This window comes from Galeopterus variegatus, unplaced genomic scaffold (genome assembly GCF_000696425.1).
Source record: "Galeopterus variegatus unplaced genomic scaffold, G_variegatus-3.0.2 Scaffold664, whole genome shotgun sequence".
Classification (NCBI taxonomy): domain Eukaryota; kingdom Metazoa; phylum Chordata; class Mammalia; order Dermoptera; family Cynocephalidae; genus Galeopterus; species Galeopterus variegatus.
In genome coordinates this window covers 379,498-403,738 of record NW_007726775.1, presented here as the reverse complement: position 1 = coordinate 403,738, position 24,241 = coordinate 379,498, and the positions used below count along the sequence as shown (strand labels likewise).

The following is a 24,241-nucleotide window of genomic DNA, read 5'->3' as shown; positions in this document are numbered from 1 at the left end:
GTCTTAAATAAGTTATATATATATTGAGTCATGATGTCTAGCGTGGCAAGTTCCCTTACCTTATTCTTTAAATCTGCTTTTTGATTTTTCCATAAGAATTTTAGAATCAGCCTGTCAAGTTCCTACTGGTGTTTTGAGTAGCAATGCATTGAATTTAGAAATTAATTTACTGCGAACTGACATCTTTAATTTATTATTATAATTATATAATTCTCCAATTATTATTTAGTTCTTCCTTAATATATTTCAATGTAGTTTTTTTTTTTTTTTCCTTTTTGTCTTTTTCTGTGTCCGGCAACGGATCGCAACCCTCGGCATTGCTCCCGCGCCTCGCTCAGCCAGTGAGCGGGAACCGGTCTGTATGTGGGATCCGAACCCTCGGCAGGAGCGCCGCCGCGCTTCCCAAGCGGCGCACCACAGCAGTGCACCACCGGGCCGGCCCTCAACGTAGTTTTGTAATTTTCTCTTCAATAGTCTTGCATGTACTTTTAAGATTAATTTCTAAGTAGCTTTTTTTTAATTAACTTTTTAAAAGACCTTTTTTATTGTGTAGTAGACAACGTGTAGAAAAATTCACAAATGTAGAGCTCAGTGAATTATCAAAAAGCAAACGTGTATAACCTTACCCAGGTCAGAAATAATATCTGGCTAGAAGACTGACTACACGCCTGTGTTATTCTTCCTTCCCATTTCCCCTGTGCTGAGGGTAACACCTGATTTTAAATATGACAGACTAGTTTTGAATATTTCTGAACTTTATGCACATTCTCTACTGTGATTTGCTTTCCTTTCTCACACTGTTTGCAAGATTCATTAAGTGTTGTTACAAATATTTATCCCTCACTCATTCTCATTTGCTTATTAGTATTCAATAATGTTAGAAGGTCACAATTTATCCATTCTGCTAGATAAATACTGGGCATCTGGGTAGTTTCCAGTTTGGAGCTATTACAAATATTGCTGTGAAGAATATTTGTGTATATGTTTCTTGGTGCTTGTGTGCATCCCTTTCTGTTGAGTATACAGTTAGGAGCAGAACTGTTAGGTCATAGGTTACGCTTTTGTGTAACTTAGTAGATAATGTCAAACTGCTTTCCAAAGTCATTATACCAATTTACACTCTCACCAGCAGTGAATGAGTCTGCTTGTTCCACATTCTTATTAACACAGTATTGTGACTTACGTATCACAAATATCTTCCCCACTCTGTAGCCTGCCTTTTACTCTCTTATTTGGTGTTTATAATTTATACAATTTCTTACTTTAATGTGCCATATTTCTCAATATTTTCCTTTATAGTGGTTGTTTTTTCTGGGGGGTGGGGGGCTTGGGGGGCATCTTTTCCTGTCCTAAGATTAAGAAGACATACTTCTCCATTTTCCCTTAGAAGATTTATCTGACTATCTATGCCTTTTTAATTTTGATCTACAATCCATTTGGAATTGATTTTTGTTTATAATGTGAGGAAGGGGGTCAATGTTCTTTTTTTTTCTGATATGAATAATCAACTTCCAGTACCATTTTACAAAAGAAAAAACATCCTTTTCCCATTGTATTGAGAGGTACCTTTAACATAAATCAGGTATCCATATATGTGTGAATTTGTTTCTGGAATATTCTGCTCTATGGTCAGTTTGTTTATCCCTGTGCTAGTATTACCCTGTCTTAATTACTACAGCATTATAATAAGTTTTAATATTTTGTAGTATAAATCCTCTAGATTTGTTCTTTTTCAAGTTTGCCTTGGCTATAGTTGGCATTCTGTATTATCAATTTTAGGATAACCTTGCTAACTTCTGGGGAAAAAATACCTGCTGAGATTTTGAATGAATTTTTCTTATTTTTAAATATTTGTCTTTAAGTGTGTAACATTACCCCTAAATATCACTTTGGCTATCTTCCATAATTTTTTATATCAGAATTTTATTATTATTCAGCTCTAAATACACTGTAATTTCTATTATAATTCTCTTTAACTTCTGAGTTACTTAGAATTACATTTTAAAATTTTCAAATAGATGAATAGTACCTAGGGCTGCTGTAACAAATTACTGCAAACTGAGTGGCTTAAAACAAAAGAAATTAAATTTCTTACAGATCTGGAGGCTAGAAGTCTGAAATCAAGGTATCAGCTGCGCCACACTCCCTAAGAAGTGTATAGAGGAGAATACTTCCTTGTCTCTTTCAGCTTCTAATGGCCCCTTGCCATTCCTGGCTTGTGGCAGCATAACTAAAACTTCTTTTTTTTTTTTTTTGTCTTTTTTTCGTGACCGGCAACGGATCGCAACCCTCAGTGTCGCGCCCGTAGCGGACCAGGACCGGCAACAGGATCGCAACCCTCGGTGTTGCCCCCGCCCCTCACTCAGCCAGTGAGCGGCCGGTCTGCATGTGGGATCCGAACCCTCGTCGGGAGCGCCGCCGCGCTTCCCGAGCGGCGCACTGTAGCAGTGCGCCACCAGGCCGGCCCCATAACTACAACTTCTGCTTCTGTTCTTACATGATCTTCCCTACTCCTTTTGTTAGAGTTCCAGTCATTGGATTTAGGGTCAACCCTAAATCCAGGATAATTTAATCTTGAGATCCTTAACTGATTACATCTGCAAAGACCCTTTTTCCAAATAAGGCCACATTCTGAAGACTTGGGTAAAAATGAATTTTGGGGGAACACTATTCAACCCATTACAGACAGGTTTTTGTTCTGATTTGTTAATACATATTTTCATTGTTGAGTTCTAATTTAGCTACACTGCAGTCAAAGAAGCTGGTCTGTCTGAACATCAATACTTTGAAGCCAATAATTTCATCAATTTTTCTAAGTATTCCATGTATTCTTTTAAAAATGCAAAATTCTCTATTATAAATCAAACTTTTAAATTCTATTTTCAAATCCTCCCTCTATTTTTTTTCCTGATCTCTCAGTTTCTGATATGTATTGTTGAATTTACCTATACATTCCTGTTATTTTTCCTAAATATAAGTTTGAGAATATGTGAATAAGCTCATAATTTTATCTTCCTGGTGTATTTGATCCTTTTACTATTGTGAGTAAACTGCCTTAACTAAATGTTTCTTGGCCAGGAATTCTATCTTGTTGATATTAACATTGCTCACTAGCTTTTCTCTGGTTAGTATTTGTACAATGTTTTGAAAGTCAAATAATTTCATGAAGCTTATAACAAAAGTCAGCAGTTCCTCATCCCACCCCATCGCAGATCCCTGGTTTCTAAAGGCCACCATTTTCAACTCCTACGGCCACTTCTAGTATCAATATCCTTATTTCCAAATAACATGCTTTAATACTTAGGGATACAAAGTAGAGTGGGGGAAGGGGGGATGGGGAGGGAGGTTGGGGATAATTGGGGTGGGGGACACAGTATATAATCGCAATTTGTGGTAAAGGGCATGCTGCAAGTATGGATCTGGCCATCATATCTAGTGCACGAGTGGTGACAATCAGCTTTGTATCTCATGAATATTCATAACCAATTTTTTAAAATTGCATTTGACTTTACAAAAGGCAATGTAATGAAACAATCCCCAAAGTCAATAAATTATTTAATAATGGGAAAAACACACAAAAAAATCCCAAAAAACCATTTATAATATACACACTTAAAATACGATTAGAAGAAATTAAGTAGTTTTACCCATAATTTCATCCTCGTAACTTACCAAATATTTTATATTCCATCATTTATTTATAGTTTTAATAAACTTGTGCATAATGTTGTTATGAAATGTTTTAAGCATTCTGGTTATGTATGAAAATAAATAGTTTGTGGTTACTTAAAAAAATAAATAAATAAAATAACCTGATTTATATTGACATATCCTTTTTAGTTCCAGAAATTATCTATTGATTTCCTACTATGATCAATATGGATTTACCTCTTTTAAAACACCCTCTTACCATACATATATCCCTTCACCCATCTTCTGAAGTTTTAGCCCTATACTAATGTTTATGTTTATATATCATGTAAATAGTCATCATAGTGACTAAATCAATTTTCACTGTCTACATGAGATTGTGTTTTATAATTATTACTCACAGCTAAGCCAGCTAGTACAGTGTAATTACATTTATTTCCTTTTACAAATTCCTGCTTTTCCTGAAGAGTTTTAAAATTGCCTTGTTTTTGCATTTTCTAAGTTTCTGTGTACCAATCCCTACTTCATCTTTATAGTTGTAAAAGAACAGAAAATGTCCTCTAAATGCAATCAACCACATAACGTATTCCACCAATTTGACTTTTTCTTGTAGTACTCCGTCTGAACTGGTTCTAGGTCTTCTGTACCACTGCCACAATGGGAATTCCTTTCCTCTCTCTCCTGTGTTGGCCCCTCACTTCCTCAATCCCATGTTTTCCTCTTTTTTAAAAAAATATGTCGACTCTCATGTTTTGGTGAAATAATCTTCCCCCAGAATTCTAAGTCATTAACTCCTTTGGTGTCCAGCTCCATACATTGTTTTCAAAGTTTGATATCACTCTTATTTTCATTTCTTCATATGGGACCTATGTTTTCTGTTTGGAAGCTATTAGAATCTTTTACCTAACCGGTGTTTTGAAATTTCAACATCATATGCCTTGGTGTGTATTTTTATGTACATGATAGTCCTTTTTAATATGGAAACTCATATCCTTTAGTTCTAGGATTTATTCCTATACTAGTCCTTTGATTCCTTCTTTTCTATTATCTTTATGGAACACCTGTTTTTGTGTATGTTGAACCTTTTGAAACAATCTTGAATTTTTTAAGTCTTGTCTTTCTTTTCCTTTATATTTATGTTCTATTTTCCAAGAGATTTTCTGACTTTTATATTCCAACCCTTCCACTGAGATTTGTATTTCTGACATCAGATTTTATGGGCCCACTCAGCTATTATATAGGTCACTGTTCAATTTTCCCAGGCAGGTATTCTCCCCTCTATCTTTTCTTTACTATTCTAAGGTGAGCGTTTCCCCCAACGTGAAATAACTACAAAGGATTGAACCAGGAAGGCCTTTCCTTTGGATGTGAAGTCTAGGAATAGATTAACAAGTGAGAAGTTCTGGTAGTCTTCAGATAACAAAGACTGACTTTATTTCAAACATACCATCCTTACCAAATGAAGCCTAAGGGTGAAGTATAGCTTGGTGAGTTCTTTGTGCAGATTTCTGATAGAGTTCACTTTGTCTATCACTTTGTTCCTTGCCAATTTTTCCATATCTACCTCCTCCTGAAATATCTGACAGTGAAATCTTAGGGTTATCTGTGTTGACCAAATTGCCATTAGCATATAGGTAATGGCAAACAGATAAGGGATTCCCTAGTGCATAAGGGTTTTCATTTATGAACTATATTTTGTAAAAATATTTCTCCTTTTTATTTACTTGGCTTCCTCAATATTACATGGCACATATGCTTCTTTTCTGTTATTTCAAAAGACATTTATAAATAGACTTCAACATGCTTTGCAGTACAACAAAAATTACCTTAAAGAATAAATCTGTGTGCTTTAGTAAGGAAACTTTCATCCATTTTCCTCACAAAGGCACTGATGCCATCACATGAAGTCATGAACACTATGCCAGAACTAGAACACAGAGCCACCCTATGGTTTGAAAGCTGCCCTGGGATTTGTAGCACCTCTTTGGCTAATAGCTATGTATAGCAATGAAAAATGTAAATGTAACAAACAAAGGCAATTACATCTATAGAATTTTCAGTGGCCACTGGAGTTTTCATTTAATAAATGTGATTATATATCAACAAAAGAAGTACAATGTCAGTGATACAGAAGGAAAAAAACAAGTGGATCCCTGAAGATTAAAAGCATTTATAAAACAGAGAGGCCTGTATCTAGGGATAAGGTTGAAAACTCAAAGCCCATAGTGACCAAATAAGGTGAATGAATGAATCAGACTGGGCCTGACAGCTGTAGGGACTGAAGCACACAGGAGAACGGATGTCCTGTTTGCAGGGGACAGCCACACTCAGCTGCAGCTAACTATTTCCATTGAGGAATGTACGCTGAACATAGCCTGACTTTTCAAGGGAAGCCAAAATCTCATTTTTAAACGTTAGCAGCAAAATTAAAAAAAAAAAAAAAATGTTAAAACATCCTGTTAGCCACATATCTCCCTGCAGATTATAGGCTATTAGATGTGAGTTTGCAACATCTGGCAGAGATAAATCCATGAGACAATTTAATTAAGTTTATCTATGGATTTTAGTCTTTAAAGCATACTCAATTGGGTATTATTTCATTTCAAAAGTTGCATCAAGGGACTGGCTGGTTAGCTCAGTTGGTTAGAGTGTGGTGCTGATAACGCCAAGTCCAGGGTTCAATCCCTGCTCTGGCCAGCTGCCAAAAATAAACATTTTTTTAAAAAGCAAAAAAGCAAGGTGCATTATATTTTATTTCACATGGTGAAAATAAAGTTTAGAGTTTTCAAAAATCTCTGAAGCATTTTAAAGGATTTTATAGATATTTCACCCTTTTTTAATGCCTAATATAATAGCAAGGAGAAAAGTTTGCATAACAAAGTAGAAAAAGGATAAAGACTAGAAAATTTTTCTCATTTACCATGAAAAGCGGGGGGAAGAAAGCCACAAGATACACAAAGCCAGTCCACTTACCTGTGTTGTCTTTTTGAAAGGGTTTTTTCCTCTTTGCCAAGGATGCCTTAGTCACTGCCCTCTTACTGTAGATCCCTTCTTTATGTTTAATGTTAACAGTGGCTGGGAGGTTATCATCTCTTGTGCCTAACACCTGAGTGGGGAAGTCTGGAGCAATAGCATCATTGGATCCTACAGAAAAATGGGAAAGTGATACAATTAATGCAAATATAGACACGAATTGAGAAACACTTTTGAAAAAATTAGCCTATGCATGTGTGTGGTCTCCTAGAGTCCCAGAAATACATTAAAGCTTTTCAAAGCATCTATGGACATCTCATCCTCAGGTTTTCCTTCTAAACTTTTTGGTTAATATTTTGTTTGCTCCAACTGTTAGCCTTTGCCTCAGACACCGTGACATAAAAATACTTGCCTGTAAATGTTTTGGACAAATATCTTCCCCGCTTAGTCCGCAGAGGCTTTTAGTACTGGACACCTCCCAGTCAGGTCAAGTAAAGACAAGCCTCTTAAGTGGAGTCTTCCATGGAACCACCAGACAGGTCAAACAAATATTGACAACTCTTTGGGAATAAAGTTTAGAAAGAGGTCCAGCTCTGTTTTGCAGTCCCGGGAAAGAGCTGTTATTTTTCAAGGCTATTACTGACCTGGGGTGCTGGGGATGGAACTAGGGCAAGTTAAAATGCCAAGGCTTCCTGTTCTTACTGATAGTTTTGAAAAAGTTTTCTGAACAGTTTTTCAGTCTTTTTTGTTGCTTTTATGGAGGGATAAATTTTTGGAGGTCCTTACTCCACCATTTTTTGCTGCTATAACTCCCACCACCACCATCACCACCACCACCCCCTTTAAAAATATCAGCCAGTTCTCTCTCTATGGCTTTTTGCTCCTATTGACAGTGATTATTAATATATAAGTATTTGAATGTCTATAACGAGTGTCAGTGTGAAGCACAAAAAGGCTTACAAAAAAAAAGACATATCTTCACAGAGCTCCTTGTGCAATACAAATAGATTCTTGTATGCTACTTAAGAATGTAAATGGGCCTAACAAGTAAATTTCTAACATCTTAGAGAGGTTGCTTCCTTTGCCCTGTGTATTTTGTTTGCATTTTTTTTTAAAGATTACTTATTCATTCTCAATTGAGGGGCAATTTATTTGGCCCCATTGTTTGCTAACAATAGTATATGACTTGCTCTTGGCCCTAAACTCTAATTGGATCCTCTCATATCTATAGACGTAAAACATATTGATAGACAATGGCTATTATATAAATCCTTAGCCTTTCATCTAGTGTAGTTTTACTGGTCTAAGAAAGGATTGTTTTCTATTCCAAACTTCTTCACTCTCAGAAGAGATGGTGACCATGAAAACCACAAACTCAAGTATGTAATAGCTACTAATCCCTTTTTGTCTTACTGATGCATTCAGTATTATCTTTACAGGGATAACGTTTCTCAGGATACAATGTACAACCACACCCCTGAGTCATTTTCTCCTCCCACTACCCATGACTGTCCAATCTTTCTCTAAGTTAATGTCTCCAACTAGATGGAAGTGTGAGGGATGTGAATGGATAACAGGACACTAGAGGCCTCAAAAAGAACTGGAACCCATGACCAGATTTAAACTGTCTACAGACATTCTGCCTTCTAAACTAGGAATAAAAGGGATCAAAGATTTTCCAATCTACAATCAATTAAGTGAGCTGTTTTATTTCGGATAGCCATTAAATATGTTTTAAAAATCAGACACTTGCAGGGAGAGAAAATTTCTTCATTTCTGCCGAAGACAAGAGACAACTTCTCCTTTCTTTGAAATTTCTACACATATAAAGATGATTATGGACAAATTATGAAGAAAACAGTTTGCCTAAAGTGAACCAAGTCACCTCCTGTGTACCACTCAGCATACTGTCTCATCAATTAAAATCTAGCACTACATCAGCTCAGTACCCTTACCTGAAAATCCCCATAGGAAATATTTACTGAGTTCCTCCATGGGGTGCTATTCATTTCCTAAGACTGCAGTTGCCCTGCAGTGAACTCACAGGGATGCTGCAGGATATTTTAAAATTCTAGGGAAACAACATTAGATATCTGATATCTGGTGTTGTCAATAAGCTACTAGCATAAGGTTGTTCAAAGTGTCAACATCAGATAGTGCTATGTTCCTTTTAAGGCTGTTGAGTCTTTGCAAAGTAGATTTTTGGCAGTTAATGTAACAAAAAGCAAGAAATGAGAGTGGCTGTGTCCAATCTCTTCTCACAGTCTGAGAAGTTATACAGTGTCCAATTGCTGCACATATCTCATTAATAAGTAATCATGGTTACTTCTAAACAAATATTTTTTTCAAACCAAAAGGAAATAACTGATAGTTTTCTTTACTAAGTTGTTAGATCAAAACAGTAAGTACTAGGGCCGGCCCGTGGCTCACTTGGTAGAGTGCGGTGCTGATAACACCAAGGCCACGGGTTTGGATCCTATATAGGGATGGCCGGTTTGCTCACTGGCTGAGCGTGGTGCTGACAACACCAAGCCATGGATTGAGATCCCCTTACCGGTCATCTTTTTAAAAAAAAAAAAAAAAACAGTAAGTACTTATGTCCTTATACCTTAGAAGCTGTTTGAAAAAACACTTTGTATTTATATGTTATAAAAATGGCCTTCAAAAAGTTCGTGAAAAACTGAAATTAAAAAATGAAAGTAAAAAATATAAACTATTTCTCAACAGTACTTTTCAGTCAGAACTGTGTAAACTGAACCAATTGAGATGTCTGCAGTGTTGGCTATTGTTTCTGCTGTTAATCCTCAGTTCTCTTCAATTAAGTTTTCCAAGATTAAGTATTTCCTCGCAAATGGATATGGGTGGTCTGCTGCTGTAGGCTTCATCGTCTCTTCCTTTCCTTAAACGAGTTACCCATTTGTAAACTGCTTTCTTCGGGGCATTGTCCCCATAAACTTTTCGTAAAACATCAATGATGTCTCTATTCTTCCACCCAAGCTTTACCACAACTTCAATGTTTGTTCTTACTTCAATTTTAGCAGAATTCATGTTGCTCTGATAGGGGTTCTTTTTGAACTGATGTCTTATCCTTCCTTAGTGCCTCAAACTAGATCCTGTTCAGATATGTTATAACAAATAGGTATGAGTTTATTTTGGTGCAAAAAAATTTTGCAATCCACAGTTGTTGTTTTTTTTTTCCTTTGGCAGCTGGCCAGCATGGGGGATCCGAATCCTTCACCTTCATGTTACCAGCACCAGCTCTAACCAAGTAAGCTAGCTGGCCAGCCATCTGAATAGATTTTTTTATAATATGAATTTTCCATGAACTTTTTGAAGACTCCTCACACATAAGGCTGAGAAGGAAAAAAGAAAAAAATCAACAAAACACTAAGGGTACTGTAAACAGAGAAAGCGTGGATACCTTTGCCCTAGATTGAGTCCACTAATCCAAACAATTGTCCATGCAATGTTTTTCATCAAATATTTATTAAACACTTATGTGTATATGTATCTGATCAAATAACTCACCTATCTGAACCAGAGATCAAGGCATAAAAAGCTCCATATCTCACTGAAAGATTAAAGAGCACTGGACTTTCATTTGTCATTACAGAATTATCAGCCAACACACAAATAGAATTTTGGAAAATTTCTGCATAATACCTGAATGTGAGCTTTCAATGGTGGTGTCTGATTTGGAATCCGGAGATGAAGGAATTTTTCTTAATTGTGGAACATAGTACATCTTCGTACTACGAGAAGGCTTATATGGCAACAGTAAAGGCTGGGCTAAGGAGGTAAAGATCAGAACATTTAATAAGAAAACACTTATTAATTCATTGAACAAACACTGAGTGACTTACATGTGCCAAGCAATGTGTTCAAGATTCCTGAAATATATGAGTGAACTAAACAAAAATGTATCTCTGCCTTCAAGAGGAACTGGAATTCTAGAGGAAGGAGATATGCAGTAAACAATTAACATACCAATCGAGCTTTTCTACTTGACATTAATAATAAAAACATTCAATTTATTTCCTATTCACATTCAATTTTCCATAGATTACACATATTTAACCATTTTCCTAATGCTGAAAATTTAGGTTGAATTAAATTTTTCAATTATAAACAATTCTGTGAATATGATTTTCCTGTTTATACCATACTGTTTTCCTCTGCTCCCCATCTCAGGTAACTTCTCTGATTACAGAGTGAAAAATTGTACCATTTATCAAGTTTAAAAAAAATTACTAACTTCTAAATTGCTTTCTAAAGTGTCTGTACATGTCCAACAGCACATGTACAATCATAAAGAAATTATTCTTTGCTAACAGGTAAATGGAATCTAATTGTTTAAATCTGCCCTCACTGAATTATTAAAGAGGCTGAACTTTTTTCTATATACCTGTTTTTCTTTAATGGCAGGCAGAAACTGGGAAATGTCCCATCATATCCATTCTTCCTCCCTCTTTTCTTATTTACACTATCTGAGCGGCCCTCACTGAATTATTAAAGAGGCTGAACTTTTTTCTATATACCTGTTTTTCTTTAATGGCGGGCAGAAACTGGGAAATGTCCCATCATATCCATTCTTCCTCCCTCTTTTCTTATTTACACTATCTGAGCGGACTTTTAAAAGTTCATGGAAAATTTGAATTAAAAGATAATACCAATCCTCCCATGAACCTTTTGAAGTTCCCTCATATTTTCTAATCTCCTTTATAGCCACATATGAACATACAACTAAATTTGGGACCATAAGATGAGTGTGAGAATATATGAAACTTCCAGGTATTCCATGTAAGGGCATCTCATTAAAGCCCCCCACTTCCTAGGTACTGCAGATTATGATAGCTGTAGCAGCTACCCTGGACTCAGAGATCGAAGTCGCACTGAAAAGATGCCAGAGTCACCACACATGGGGCACAGCTTCCTGCTCTAGACCACCTACCTGTAGTTTGGAGCTTCTATGACAAAAATAGTTTATCCTATACCCTAACACATACTCAGTAGACAATGAGTCAACTAATTTTAAATCCACTGGGAGTCCCACTTATTATCTATGTGATCTTGAACAAATTACTCTTTTCTTTTGCCTCACCTACAAAATGGGCTTGATAATATCTACCTCTTAAAGTTATTGTGAAAATTTAAATAAATTTAAAAATATAAAGTCATCAAACAATAATTTTTGTATGTTTAGAGGTAAAGTGCCAAGTTCTACCATTCCCCTTCTCCCTCAAGTAACAAATTTATTTTAATAACACATTATTTAATCCCTATTTTTTTCTATTGTGGAAAATAAGAGAAAACTAGTTACTCTTCTTTCTTCCAAATTTTCTTTGTTATTCTTCTGGATGAATTTTCAGATCAATTAATGAAGTCCAAAAGAGCAATTCCATTAGAATTTTGAGCAGAATTATGTTGGAGTATAAACATAATTTGGCCTTCCCATCCAGAAACATACCCTTCTCTTTATTTAGTCAACTATTCTATTTCTACACAAAGAATTCGTATTGCCTGCATTAGTCAGATAAAATTTTTGTTTAGGTTATTTCTGAGTATGTTATGGGATTGTACTACTCATAGGAATAACTTCCAACTCCTTCAATTTATCCTTACAGACCATGGCTTTCTCTCACATCCTATCACCACTTCTAGATGGACTTCTAGTTGCCCACGTCTATTTCATAAGAATCAAAATGCTCTAGCCAGATTCTAATAATCCTGGAATAGAATAAGGCATCCTTCATTCTGAACACAATAATAATCTTTATATTACAGAATTGTGTTACCATCCTTGACAGTTCCCTCAGTTGGATGACTTAGTTTAGCAATAAATTCCATATTGTTAATACCCTGCTTCCAACAAAGGAACTCACTTTGTAGTGAATGAAATAATACAAAAGACTGATGCCTAAAGGGATTCACTGTTCTCATCACATGCCTTATCACCCACAATTATGCTAACCCTAACAAAGTGAGTGAGCAATTTACTGATAACTGTTATGGCACAAGCTATAGGGCACTACTTTCTGAGGCTGGAATGCTATCTTAAAGAATATGAAATACACTCTGCACTGTATATGCTTGCTTATCCCAAGTACCAGACAGAAGGCGTGCATTTCGGAACAAAGTTAGAAACCTTTTTAGAATCTTTTGCTTTCAATCTTTGTAACTCTGATCTTTGTTACACGAAAGATCTTGGAAATAAGAGAGGGACACTTCTACAGGGGACAGGAGCCATCTAGCCATTTTACATTTTTTATATCACTAAAGTAATATATGGATTAGCATGCATAGTATTGATTAAATCTATGACTGACTTGATTAAACCTATAACTATGAAGAAGAAATAAGCTACCTTAAAAAAAAGAAGTCTTTAAGAGTATGACTAACACCTACGGAACCACTTTACCATACTTGGTGACAGAAATGAACAAAAATGACCTTAACTTTATACACTTAGGCCTAGTAAAATCTCAGATAACTTGGGAATATATGTCCCACTCCATCAGGCAAAAAAAAAAACAAAAAAAAAACAAAAAAACAAAGAGAAGAAAAAGCCTGTAGCCTTCACTTCTATTTGGTCACTGCTACGGTCATGATTGTCAGAATTCTGATTTATTAATTTTCTTTGTACCATCAGTGTATAGAAAGCTTTACAGTGATGGTTAAATTTACCAATTAGTTCACAATTTGCATAAAATTAATAACAGCAATTGGGCAGAATTACAGTGGACCCAGAGCAGGAATGGCTCTTAACTGCAGACAAAGAATTTAGAGACAGATAAGTGGCTTTTTGAATTTCTCCACAACTTTGTGTTTGGATGCAGCAGTCTTAAGGCTACTTTGTACTGTCTCCCTATGGGGGAAGAAGTGAATACATAGCAAATAATGGTTGCTTCCAGGAAAGAAAAAAGGACTAGAGAGGAGTAAAGAAGAAAGTTCAACTATAAAATTTTTTTCCTCAAAAAACTGAATATAGAACCAAATATAAGCATATATAGCACATTACTCTGAACTTGTTAATTCAGAGTAGTGGGTAAATAGTCATGTGTTTAATATACTATACTTCATATTTTAAAATGTTTTCATACCCCCCCCCAAAAAAAACCCTCAAAAAATTTTACTTTTGACTGACAGTATTAAAAATATTACTGTATTTGTAAACCAAATAATATCAACCCTTTAATGAAAGTTTATAAAAACCGTAGATGATGGCCTGTATAGGTTGATCCATATGATGTTAGTAGAGGTTTAAAATACACTTTTACAGCTGGGTTTCACCTCGTGTGTTTCAGCCACCATGAGAACACACCCCAGGACAGCTATTGTCTCATTAGCCTAGGTCTCAGAAAGAAGCATTTAGAAGAAACCCATACCATTTCTGCAGCCTAGAGTCAAACCCAGCCAAACTTCAATTGACCCTCACACCTGTGAGCAAGACAAATGTTTGTTATTATAAACCGCTGAGATTTTTCAAGTTGTTTGTTATATAGTATCACTGTGGCAATAGGTAACTGACACATAAAGGTATCCACTGGGATAATTAATTTTAAAATATATATATATATATATATATATGTCATGCTTTTATTTCACAATAAAAATGTTCAAGAATTATAACCATCTTAATACATAAATGTACTTATTTACATTTTTATAAATAAGCATTCAATGCAGTTTAGATGCTGAACCAAGCAATTTTCTTTACAATTAGGCATATCTCATCTACATCTGCAGATAGATAAGTTTTTTGCCTAAGTAGGAAACTTAAAATACGTTTTGAGTAGATTTGTGCAAAATATTAAATATTTAAAAATTAGTAAAGTTGCCACATTCATATGGGAAATTAACTTAGTTGTTAATTTTTCTTATTTGCCTGAAAAAGAAAATAATTAACAATTTACCCAAATTCTGAATGTTATATGGCATAAGCACTATCAAAATAGCAGTGAAACTACAGCATATAAACACTCTAAATGTAGACCTTATGGTAGAGACTGCTAGCTGTTCAACAAAATCTGTTTGTTCATCTTGGACAACACAGCTAAACTATACACAGTACTTCAAACAGTTCATGGAAAGATTTGTATTATCTTTTATTTTTCCATGAACTTTTTGAAGTATCCTCATATTCCTAGCCAACGGAAAGTGATTTAGGTCACTTCCAGACTTGGCCTATAAAAACCTCCTATATGCTCTCTCCTTCATGTTCTTTGTTCCCTCCAGTTCACTGTGATGGTAAATCCAAGATAATCTTGGGTTCCACATTTTAAAAACAGCAGGGAAAGCAGTCAACCTGGGTCCCTGGTAATTATTTCACAAGCAAGAAATAAACTGCTATTGTTTTTGCACTACTATATGTTTTCACATCTATTTATTATAATATGTGATATTACTATAAGATGCCAATAATTTATATGCCCACCTAAATGCAGACCTCGATTATTTTTTTTTCCTTTTTGTCTTTTTTCGTGACCGGTAACGGGATCGCAACCCTTGGTGTCACACCCGTACCGCGACCGGCAACGGGATCACAACCCTCAGTGTAGCGCCCGCACCGCGCTCAGCCAGTGAGCGGACCAGTCTCAATATGGGATCCGAACCCTCGGCGGGAGCGCCGCACTCTACCGAGTGCGCCACCAGGCCGGCCCGAGACCTCGATTATTTTTAAGTTGTTCCTTGCATTCTTATTGCAAATATGACACAAAAATAAGTCACCCAAAAGCGGCATGAGCTACACATGTTGTTATCTCCACTAGAAATTAAAATAAAAATATAATAAATCGTATTCTCTTTATGACTATGTAAGTAAAAGACAGGTATAATTATGTGGATCCTAATTCTAAATTAAAATTAGGTTTTCTGACTAGAAAGACACAATCACAAATTTCTAAAATGACTGCATGTAGAAGTTGGTATAATGACCTAAAATGCAATCACATTCTCTTACCATCTCTACCACGAGAAGAAGAAATCTGTTGGACAGAAGATGATGAAGCAAACTTAACAGGAACTTTGTGTAGCTTCTGGGTACTGGGCTCTAACATTTCACGTCCACGATCTTCGGCATTAATAAAAATCTCAGATGAAAACATGGTCTTTTCTGGACTTTCTGTTGTTATCTGAGTGACTGCATCAGATGACAATTTTCCAGAAAATGCGGTCTTAAACTCTTTTGGTGATCTGAACAAAAAAGAGAAAGGATATGGCACGTCATATCCTTGGCCTTTCAAAAACCAAAATCTCTTTCCAAAAGTGGTTTCAAGGAATACTTAAGTAGCCACAAAGAGTATTTTGTAGACACATCAATCTCAAATGTTATTTCCATGGTACACTTCATTTTGTTAGAAATGTGACTTATTACAATGTGACCATGCATGTATTTACTTCTATTTATTTAAAAACCTACTTTTAATTTTAATTTAGGATGCCATTATATAATTTAGCTGAGGAAATGGTACTTCTCAGTTGAAGTTAAAATATATTCATATATTTTTTGCAAAATCATTGGATGTCCACTATGATGTTGGGGGCTGTGCTAAATGCATAGAGTGCACAAAGATAAAATACAGAGCCTTACCTCAAGGAGTTTATATTTCAAAAAGGAAATCAGAAGTTTTCAAGGTTGTGGTTATATATCAAGACTATAGAGAATTCACATTAAAACAGAGTGGAGTAAATAATTAGGTAGAAGAGACAAAGTTTGCTTAACAAATGTAGATACCTCACACCAAAGGGGGTGAAGCTTAATCTTTCTCTCTCCCCTTGACTATGGGCTGAATTCAGTGACTGGATTTTAGTATAAAAAGGGGGAAACTGTAACTTCACAGTGGAGACAACTGGCAAACATTGCCTTATCCAAGTGACCAAGGTTAACATCACCAGTGATGGACATGTGGATAACACATATTCCCTCTTATGATGTGAAAGGGCAATTCGTCTCTGTGGTATTCTTTTCTAAAACCTGACACTCCATTCTAATGAGAAAACATCAGCCAAACCCATACTGAGGGACTTCCTACAAAGTACCTGACCAGTGCTACTCAAAACTGCCAAGTTCATGGAAAACAAGGAAGGAATGAGGATCTGTCGTAGGCCACAGAAGGCTAAGAAGACATGACAACTCTATCAGCCTATTCAAGATGTTATAACAAAATGCCACAGACTGGGTGCCTTATAAACAACAGAAATTTATTTCTCACAGTTCTGAAGGCTGCGAATTCTAAGATCAGGACACTGACAGATTTAGTATCTGGTGAGCACCTGGTTTCCAGTTCATAGATGGCACCCTCTTCCCATGTCCTCACATAACAGAAGGGACTAGCTAGCTCTCTGGCGTCTCTTGCAATGGCACTAATCCCATTCATGAGGGCTCCACTTTCATAACCTAATCACTCCCAAAGACCCCCACCTCCAAATACCATCACATTGGGGATTAGGTTTCAAAATACAAATTTTGGAGGGATACAAACATTCAGACCATAGCATTTTGCCCCTAGACCCCCAAAGTTCACAACCTTCTTACATGCAAAACACATTCATTCCAGCCCAATAGCCCCAAAAGCCTTAACTCATTCCAGGATCAACTTTAAAGTCTAAGTCTAAAGTCTCATCAGAGAGGGATGAGACTCACGGTATGATTCATCCCAAGGCAAAGTCCTCTCCATCTGTGAGCCTGTGAAATCAAACAAGTTACATGCTTCCAAAATACAATGGTGGGGCAGGCATAGGATAGACATTCCTATTTCAAAAGGGAGAGATGGGAAAGAAGAAAGAGGAAATAGGCTCCAAGCAAGTCCAAAGCCTTAAAACTTGAGAATTATCTTTGTCCCTTGGGCCCACTGGGGTGGAGGTCCCACCTTCTGGGCCCACTTGGGCTGTGGACTGACCCCCATGGCTTTGGATGGCTCTGGCCCCTACTGTAGTCCTTAATGGCTATGTGCCTGGGTTACACACCTGAGGTTCTCCGGGGCTACAATTATGCCCAGGTAGCTCTACCTGTCTGGTGTCTCAGGGGCATCCCTGTCCCCATGGCTCTGCTGGGCATTACCCTGGGGTGGGGTGGGGCTCTCCTTGGTGGTCCTGCCCCACAGTGATTTTCTACTTGGGCTCTGAGGTGCTCTGGGGCAGTTACACCTCCACAGCTTTGTTGGGTGCATCACACACAGTTCTGGAGCCACCAAAGCCACACCAAGGGTGGCCAAAGAGTGTAGTGACAGAGTGTGCAAAGCAGAGTCTAACGGTAGTGCCGGGCATTTAGCTCTGAGGTCTCACTGGTGCCAGCAGACTCTCCTTTGAAATCATTCTGTCCTAAAGGCCCTTGCACTCTGGGCTTGTGATGGGAGTGGCAGGCCCCTATGATCTCCAAAAGGCCTTAGGAGTCATTCTTCAACTGTCTTGATGAATAGCACCTGGCTGATCTATACCTCTGAGGCCTCAGTGGTCCTTTTCTTATTGTTTGGGGCATCTATTCCTTGGTGTTTTCTCCCGAACATACATCGTCATATGCACCATAAGAGATCAAGCCCCATTAGGTTGAGGGGCCTGATGTATGTCTATACATCAGCTCTCCCCCTTAAAACATTTGCCAGATTTTGAACCTGTATAAGTCAGGAGGCTAAATAACTAATGTCCAAGGGAGAGAACTTACAAAGTTAAGGAATTAAAGACTCAAACAAAAGTCAGAAGGGCCACCCCCAACAAACGGGTTAGGTGAGAAAAACAACAAAATCACTGCAATCTTAAGAGTGGATGAATTTCCATCGGGAAAGCGCACAATAAATACATGGCTGGTCTCCCCCTTGCAACATTTGCCGTATTCTAAAGCTGCAAGGGTGGACAGTCTAAAGAGCTAAATTAAAACTTCTGAAAGACTGAACTAAATATCTCACAATATTTAATTATTGTAGAATCAAAAATCTGTGAGGCTTAAAACAAAAACACAGGGAGACTATGAATTAGGACAAACTATGGGTAGAATAAGTCAACTAAAGCTCCAATCCAGCTCTGAAACAGTTAAATTCCTGAAATGATTGAGGTGATTAGACACTTCATCTCATTAACAGAGAAAAGGGCATATCCTCTCTGGTAGAAAGTAATATCCTCAGTATCTATGATTCTTTTTTTATAATGTCCAGCACACAATCAAAAATTATAAAATTTATGAAGCAGAAAAAAGTGACCAGAAACTGAGAGAGAAAACAGACAAGAAAAACTGATTCACAGGAGATTCATATACTTGAGTTAGCACAGAACTTCAAGACAATTATTAATATATGAAGAGAGCAAAAGATGGGGGAAATAGATAAAAATATGGAAAATATCAACAAAAAATTAGAATCTTAAAAAAAGAATGAAATAAATATTTTAGAATGAAAAATATATTATCTGAAATTAAGTGATTTAATGGTTTTAAGTGGCAAATGAACACAATGAAAAACAAATTAGTAAACTTGAAAAAAGATCCATAGAAAATAACCAAACAAAAAAGAAAAAGGCTAAAATGAACAGACAACAGCATAAAATGGGGCACATACATTTAATCTGATATATGTGTAATTTATTACTTGGAGAAGAGAAACATTTAAGAGTTAATGGGTAAGAATTCTCCAAAACAGGTGAAAGACATTAATCCACCGAGTTAATAAATTCAGTACACACAAATGAATACAAAGAAAACCCAAATCTTGTAGCATCACAAACTGCTAAAATCAAAGTCAGAAAGAAAAAGACACATTATCAAAGCAGCAGAAATTAGAATGACACTTGACTTTTCAACAAAGACAGTGGATCGTTAAAGTGCTGAGATAAAAAATATAATTGTATAACTACCGAAATATAGTTTTTTAAAACAAACAAAAACTGAGAGAACAGATCTCCAGCAAACCTCAGGAAACACTGAAGAAAAAATTTTTAGGCTGAAATAAAATGATCCAACATAGTACAGAACTGTTGGGAAGAATGAAGAACACTTAAAGAATGTGTGTGTTTGTGTGTAAATACATATATGTACATATACAGCCTTGTATATATACTCACATTTAAATGTTTTTTTAAACTTCATATTTTAGTCCGTTTTGTGTTGCTATAACAGAAATACCTGAGCCTGGGTAATTTATAAAGGAAAGAGGTTTATTTGGCTTACGATTCTGGGACAGCTGCATCTGGCACGGGCCTCAGGCTGCTTCTACTCATGGTGGAAAGTGGCAGGGAGCCAGCGGGTACAAGCAGATTACACGGCGAGAGGAAGCAAGAGAGAGAGAGAAGGTGCCAGGGTCTTTTTAGTAACGAGCTCTCGCAGGAACTAATAGAGTGAGAACTCACTCATTAATCCCCGCTCCCCCAGGGAGAGCATTAATCCATTCATGAGGGATCTGCCCCCATGACTCAATCAGTTTCCAACACTGCCACATTGGAGATCAAATTTCCACATGAGTTTTGGAGGGAACAACACATCCAAACTCCATCACTTCATATATGCATATACATTATGAAAATAAGAATGTTGTTTATTTAAAGCAACAATAATAATGTCTTCTGGGGATTTATAACATATGTAGAACAGAAATATGTGACAACAAATGCACAAATGGCTGGAGAGGGAAAATGGAGTTAAACTGTTGTAAGTTTCTTTGTTGCTCATAAAATGGTAAGAGTACTAATTTAAGGTAAATTGTAAAGTCAAGGACTTATATTATAATCTCTAGAATAACCACTATAAGAATGGTAGAAAAAAGTATATCAGAAAAGCCAGTACAGGAGATAACATGAAATAAAAATAACTGATTAATATAAGATAAAATAAGATAAAATAACTAACCTGACAGTAATCGTAAGCAAACATCAGAAAACCCATATTGAGAGAAAATGCAGAAAATAACTGGCTTGTAATCTGTAAAAGTGTCAAGGTCATGAAAATTAAGAAAGGACTGAAGAACTGTTCCAGACCAAAAGAAATTAAAGACACATGATAACCAAATGCAACACATGATTTTGAATTGCTTCCTTTTGTTATAAAAGACATTGTTGGGAGAATTGGAGAAACGTTAATAATGTCTATAATGCACCAATACTATTTTCCTAATTTTCATGGCTTTATTGTGGTTATGTAAGAGAACGCCCATTTTATAAGAAATGATGATATATTACATGAAAGTGATGGGGCACCAGGTCAACAACTTATCATCAAGTGACTAAGGATAAAGAGAAGTTCCTTGCATTGCACTTGAAGCTTTTCCATAACTTTGCGATTACTCCCTTACCAAAAAATTCCAAATCAAATCAAAAGGAGAAATAGCAAAAAACATAATCATAACTGGAGATATTAACAAGCTGTTCTCAGATACTGATTAAACAAACAGAAAAAATTCACTGAAGATAAGATTTCAACAATACAGCTAACTAACTAGACCAAATTAACCCATATGGACTATCATTTGCAGCAAGTGCAGAATATTCACTTTTCAACTGCACATCGATCAAAATAAAAATATAGTATATCATAAAGCAATTCTAAAAAATTTAAATACACTGAAATCATTCAGCATATAATCTCCATGACCACAAAGGAATTAACTTGAATAAACGATAATTAGAAAGTTCCTATATAATTGGAAACTAAGAAATACATCTTGACATAGCCAATGAGACAAATTATAACAGAAGAAAATATTTAGAATAAAAATGATGATGAAAAACTACATAGAAATCTGTGCACATTAGAAAAGAAGGCTAAAAATTAATGAAAACAAAAAAAGTATATATTCTCAGAAAGGTAGAACAAGAACATCAAATCAAAACACAAAATAGAAGGAACAAAAAACGAGAAATTAATGAAATAGAAAACACACACTAGAAAGGATCAATAAAACCCTTAGCTAGAATGACTAAACAAAAGAGAGAAAACACAAATTACCAAAGTCAGACATTAAAAAACTAGTATCACTAGAGATCGAGAAATCAAAATAAGAGGATAAAGTATTATTAAATTAACTCATGCCAATAAATTTTAACAACATAGAACAACAACAACAACAAAAAAAAAACTCTTGAGAAATATTTTTCAAGATACCAGTAAATATTTTTACTGACACCATAATCATATCTATTAAAGAAACTGAATCTGTAATAAAAACTCCAGGCCAAGATGGCTTCACTGATGCATTCTGCCAAACATCTAAGAAAGAAATAATACCAATCTCACACAAACTTTCAGAGCCTTCCAATACATTTATGATGTCACTCCAATGTTCATATCAAAAGCAAAAAAAGATAATGCAAGAAAAGAAAATTACAGTTGATTATCTCCCATGAACATATATGTAAAAACCCTAAAAAAAAAAAATTAGGCAAATTGTATCTAACGTAAAGGATAACATATAAATTAAGGATGCATATGGTAATCTCTGCAAAGACCATTGTAATACCATAATAAAGAATCTGACTCCATTTTTGATGTGTGACTACTGACTTCTTCTTAAGCTTCACTCTCCTTCCCTTTTACCTTTGTTCCCATAGCTGAACAGGCTGATAAGAAAGCCTGGTATGAGTGCCTCCTCCTTTGGCACAAACAGGAAATTTAAACCCTGTATGCAAGGAACCTTTTTTCCCAGTCCCACTATAAGCCCAACCCACTTCCTTTGCTTTGTCCAAGCCAGCCTGCACCTGATTGTGCCCACCAGATCTCCCTGGGAGTCCCCTGTGTAATAAACTTCCTCTCGAATTCTCTTGGTATGAGGAGTGTCATCAGCCTTGACATCTGCACCAAATTTTAAGTGGAAGTGTATCCCACTGCTGCAGGGTGATCACAAACATCACTAAAAAATAAACAAAGACATACACTAAAAAGCAAATAAGGAGAATGAAATAGAGTACTAAAAGACATTTTTGTAAGATTAATACAAAAGAAGTCAAAAAAGAACAAAAACCACGGGGCCGGCCAGTGGCTCACTCGGGAGAGTGCGGTGCTGATAACACCAAGGCCACGGATGGCCGGTTCGCTCACTGGGTGAGCGTGGTGCTGACAACACCAAGTCAAGGGTTAGGATCCCCTTACCGGTCATCTTTAAAAAAAAAAAAAAAAAAAAAAGAACAAAAACCAAATGGTACAAATAGAAAGCAAATGCAATATGATAGATTTAAACCAAATAATACCAATCTAACACAAACTCTTTTAGAAAACAGAGGAAGAGTGAACATTTCCCAATTTTTTGAAGTCACCATAATTCTGATATCAGGATACTTCAAGAAGATTAAAAACCAACATTAGCAAATTGAATTCAGCAATATGTTTAAAAAAAAAAAAAAACATATAGTAGGAGTTTATCCCAGTAATGCAAGATAGATTTAACATTTGTAATCTAATCAATGTAGTTCACCACAACAATAGAAAACAGGAGAAAACACATATGATCATCTCAATAGAGCGGGAAAAGCATTTGAAAAATGCTCATTCTTGATTAAAAACTCACGACAAAAAAGAATAGAGGAAGACATCCTCAATCTGATAAAGGGCACCCACAGGTAACATTAAACTTAATGATGAAACATTAAATCCACTCCCTATCCTACCTCCCAAGGACGGGGAACAAGGCAAGATGTCTGCTCTTACTACATTTATTTGATATTATATTCAATGTCCTAGCCAGAGAATTAGGCACAAAAAAGAAATAAAAGGCATGAAGATTGGAAAGGAAGGAGTAAAACTGCTGTGTTCCTTGGTGATATGATTGTCTATAAAGAATAGACTTTACATCTGAGGATCCCATTAAATTTAAACAAGTACTCCCAAAATCTTAAGGGAGTTACTGAACATAACATAAAGGACAAATAGGTATGTCTAAACCACCAGAACTATTGCCTTGCATAAATTCCCTATAGCACCCATTGCCCTAAAATACCCCACAGTGGGCATGGAAGCTCTGACCTAAAGAATAATAAATTAAAATTAACGAGCTGACTGCTGCAAATTGGCTTGACAAAATTATTTCTATGTATAAGCAACAAACAATAAGAAAATACAAATTTTGAACTACCATATACAATAGTACCAAAAAACATAAACTACTTAGGAATAAATTTAACAAAAGATATACAAGACCTACTCACTGAAAATTATAACCTGTCACTGAGATATTAAAGAAGATTTAAATGAGTGGGAAAAAAACACCATGTTCATACATGGGAAGATTCAATATTATTAAAATGTTAATCATTTCCAAAATGATTTACAGATTCACGCAATCCCAAACAAAATTCCAGCAGGCTTTTTGGAGAAATTGAGAAACTTATTCTAAAACTTATATGGAAATGCAAGGGACTTAAATAGCATAAGCAATTTTGAAAAGAAAAACAATGTTGGAGGACATAATCTAATTTCAAGACTTACTATAAGTCATAATAATCAAAACATTGTGATATTGGTATAATGATAAATAAAAAGAAAAAAACAGAACAGAAACTCCATAAAATAAACCTACAAATATAAGGCCAATTGATTTTAACAAAGTTGCCAACTAAATTCAATAAGGAAATAATCAGTTTCCAAAAGTGGTACTGGAATATCTATGTGGGAGAAAATGATCTTCAACTGCATAACTTATACCACACA

At 35.8% G+C, this 24,241-nt stretch overlaps 1 protein-coding gene across 1 annotated transcript in view; it reads right to left on the bottom strand.

Moving 5' to 3' along the window:
- The window catches only part of ALMS1 (Alstrom syndrome 1), a 201,300-nt gene that overhangs the window by 63,045 nt on the left and 114,014 nt on the right, over window positions 1–24,241 (bottom strand). The window contains exons 11-13 of the mRNA XM_008571165.1: window positions 15,584–15,816; window positions 10,288–10,413; window positions 6,625–6,795 (exon numbers count right to left, since the gene is read on the bottom strand). Coding sequence (XP_008569387.1) covers window positions 6,625–6,795; window positions 10,288–10,413; window positions 15,584–15,816 — 530 coding nt within the window. The remainder of the gene's footprint in view (window positions 1–6,624; window positions 6,796–10,287; window positions 10,414–15,583; window positions 15,817–24,241) is intronic.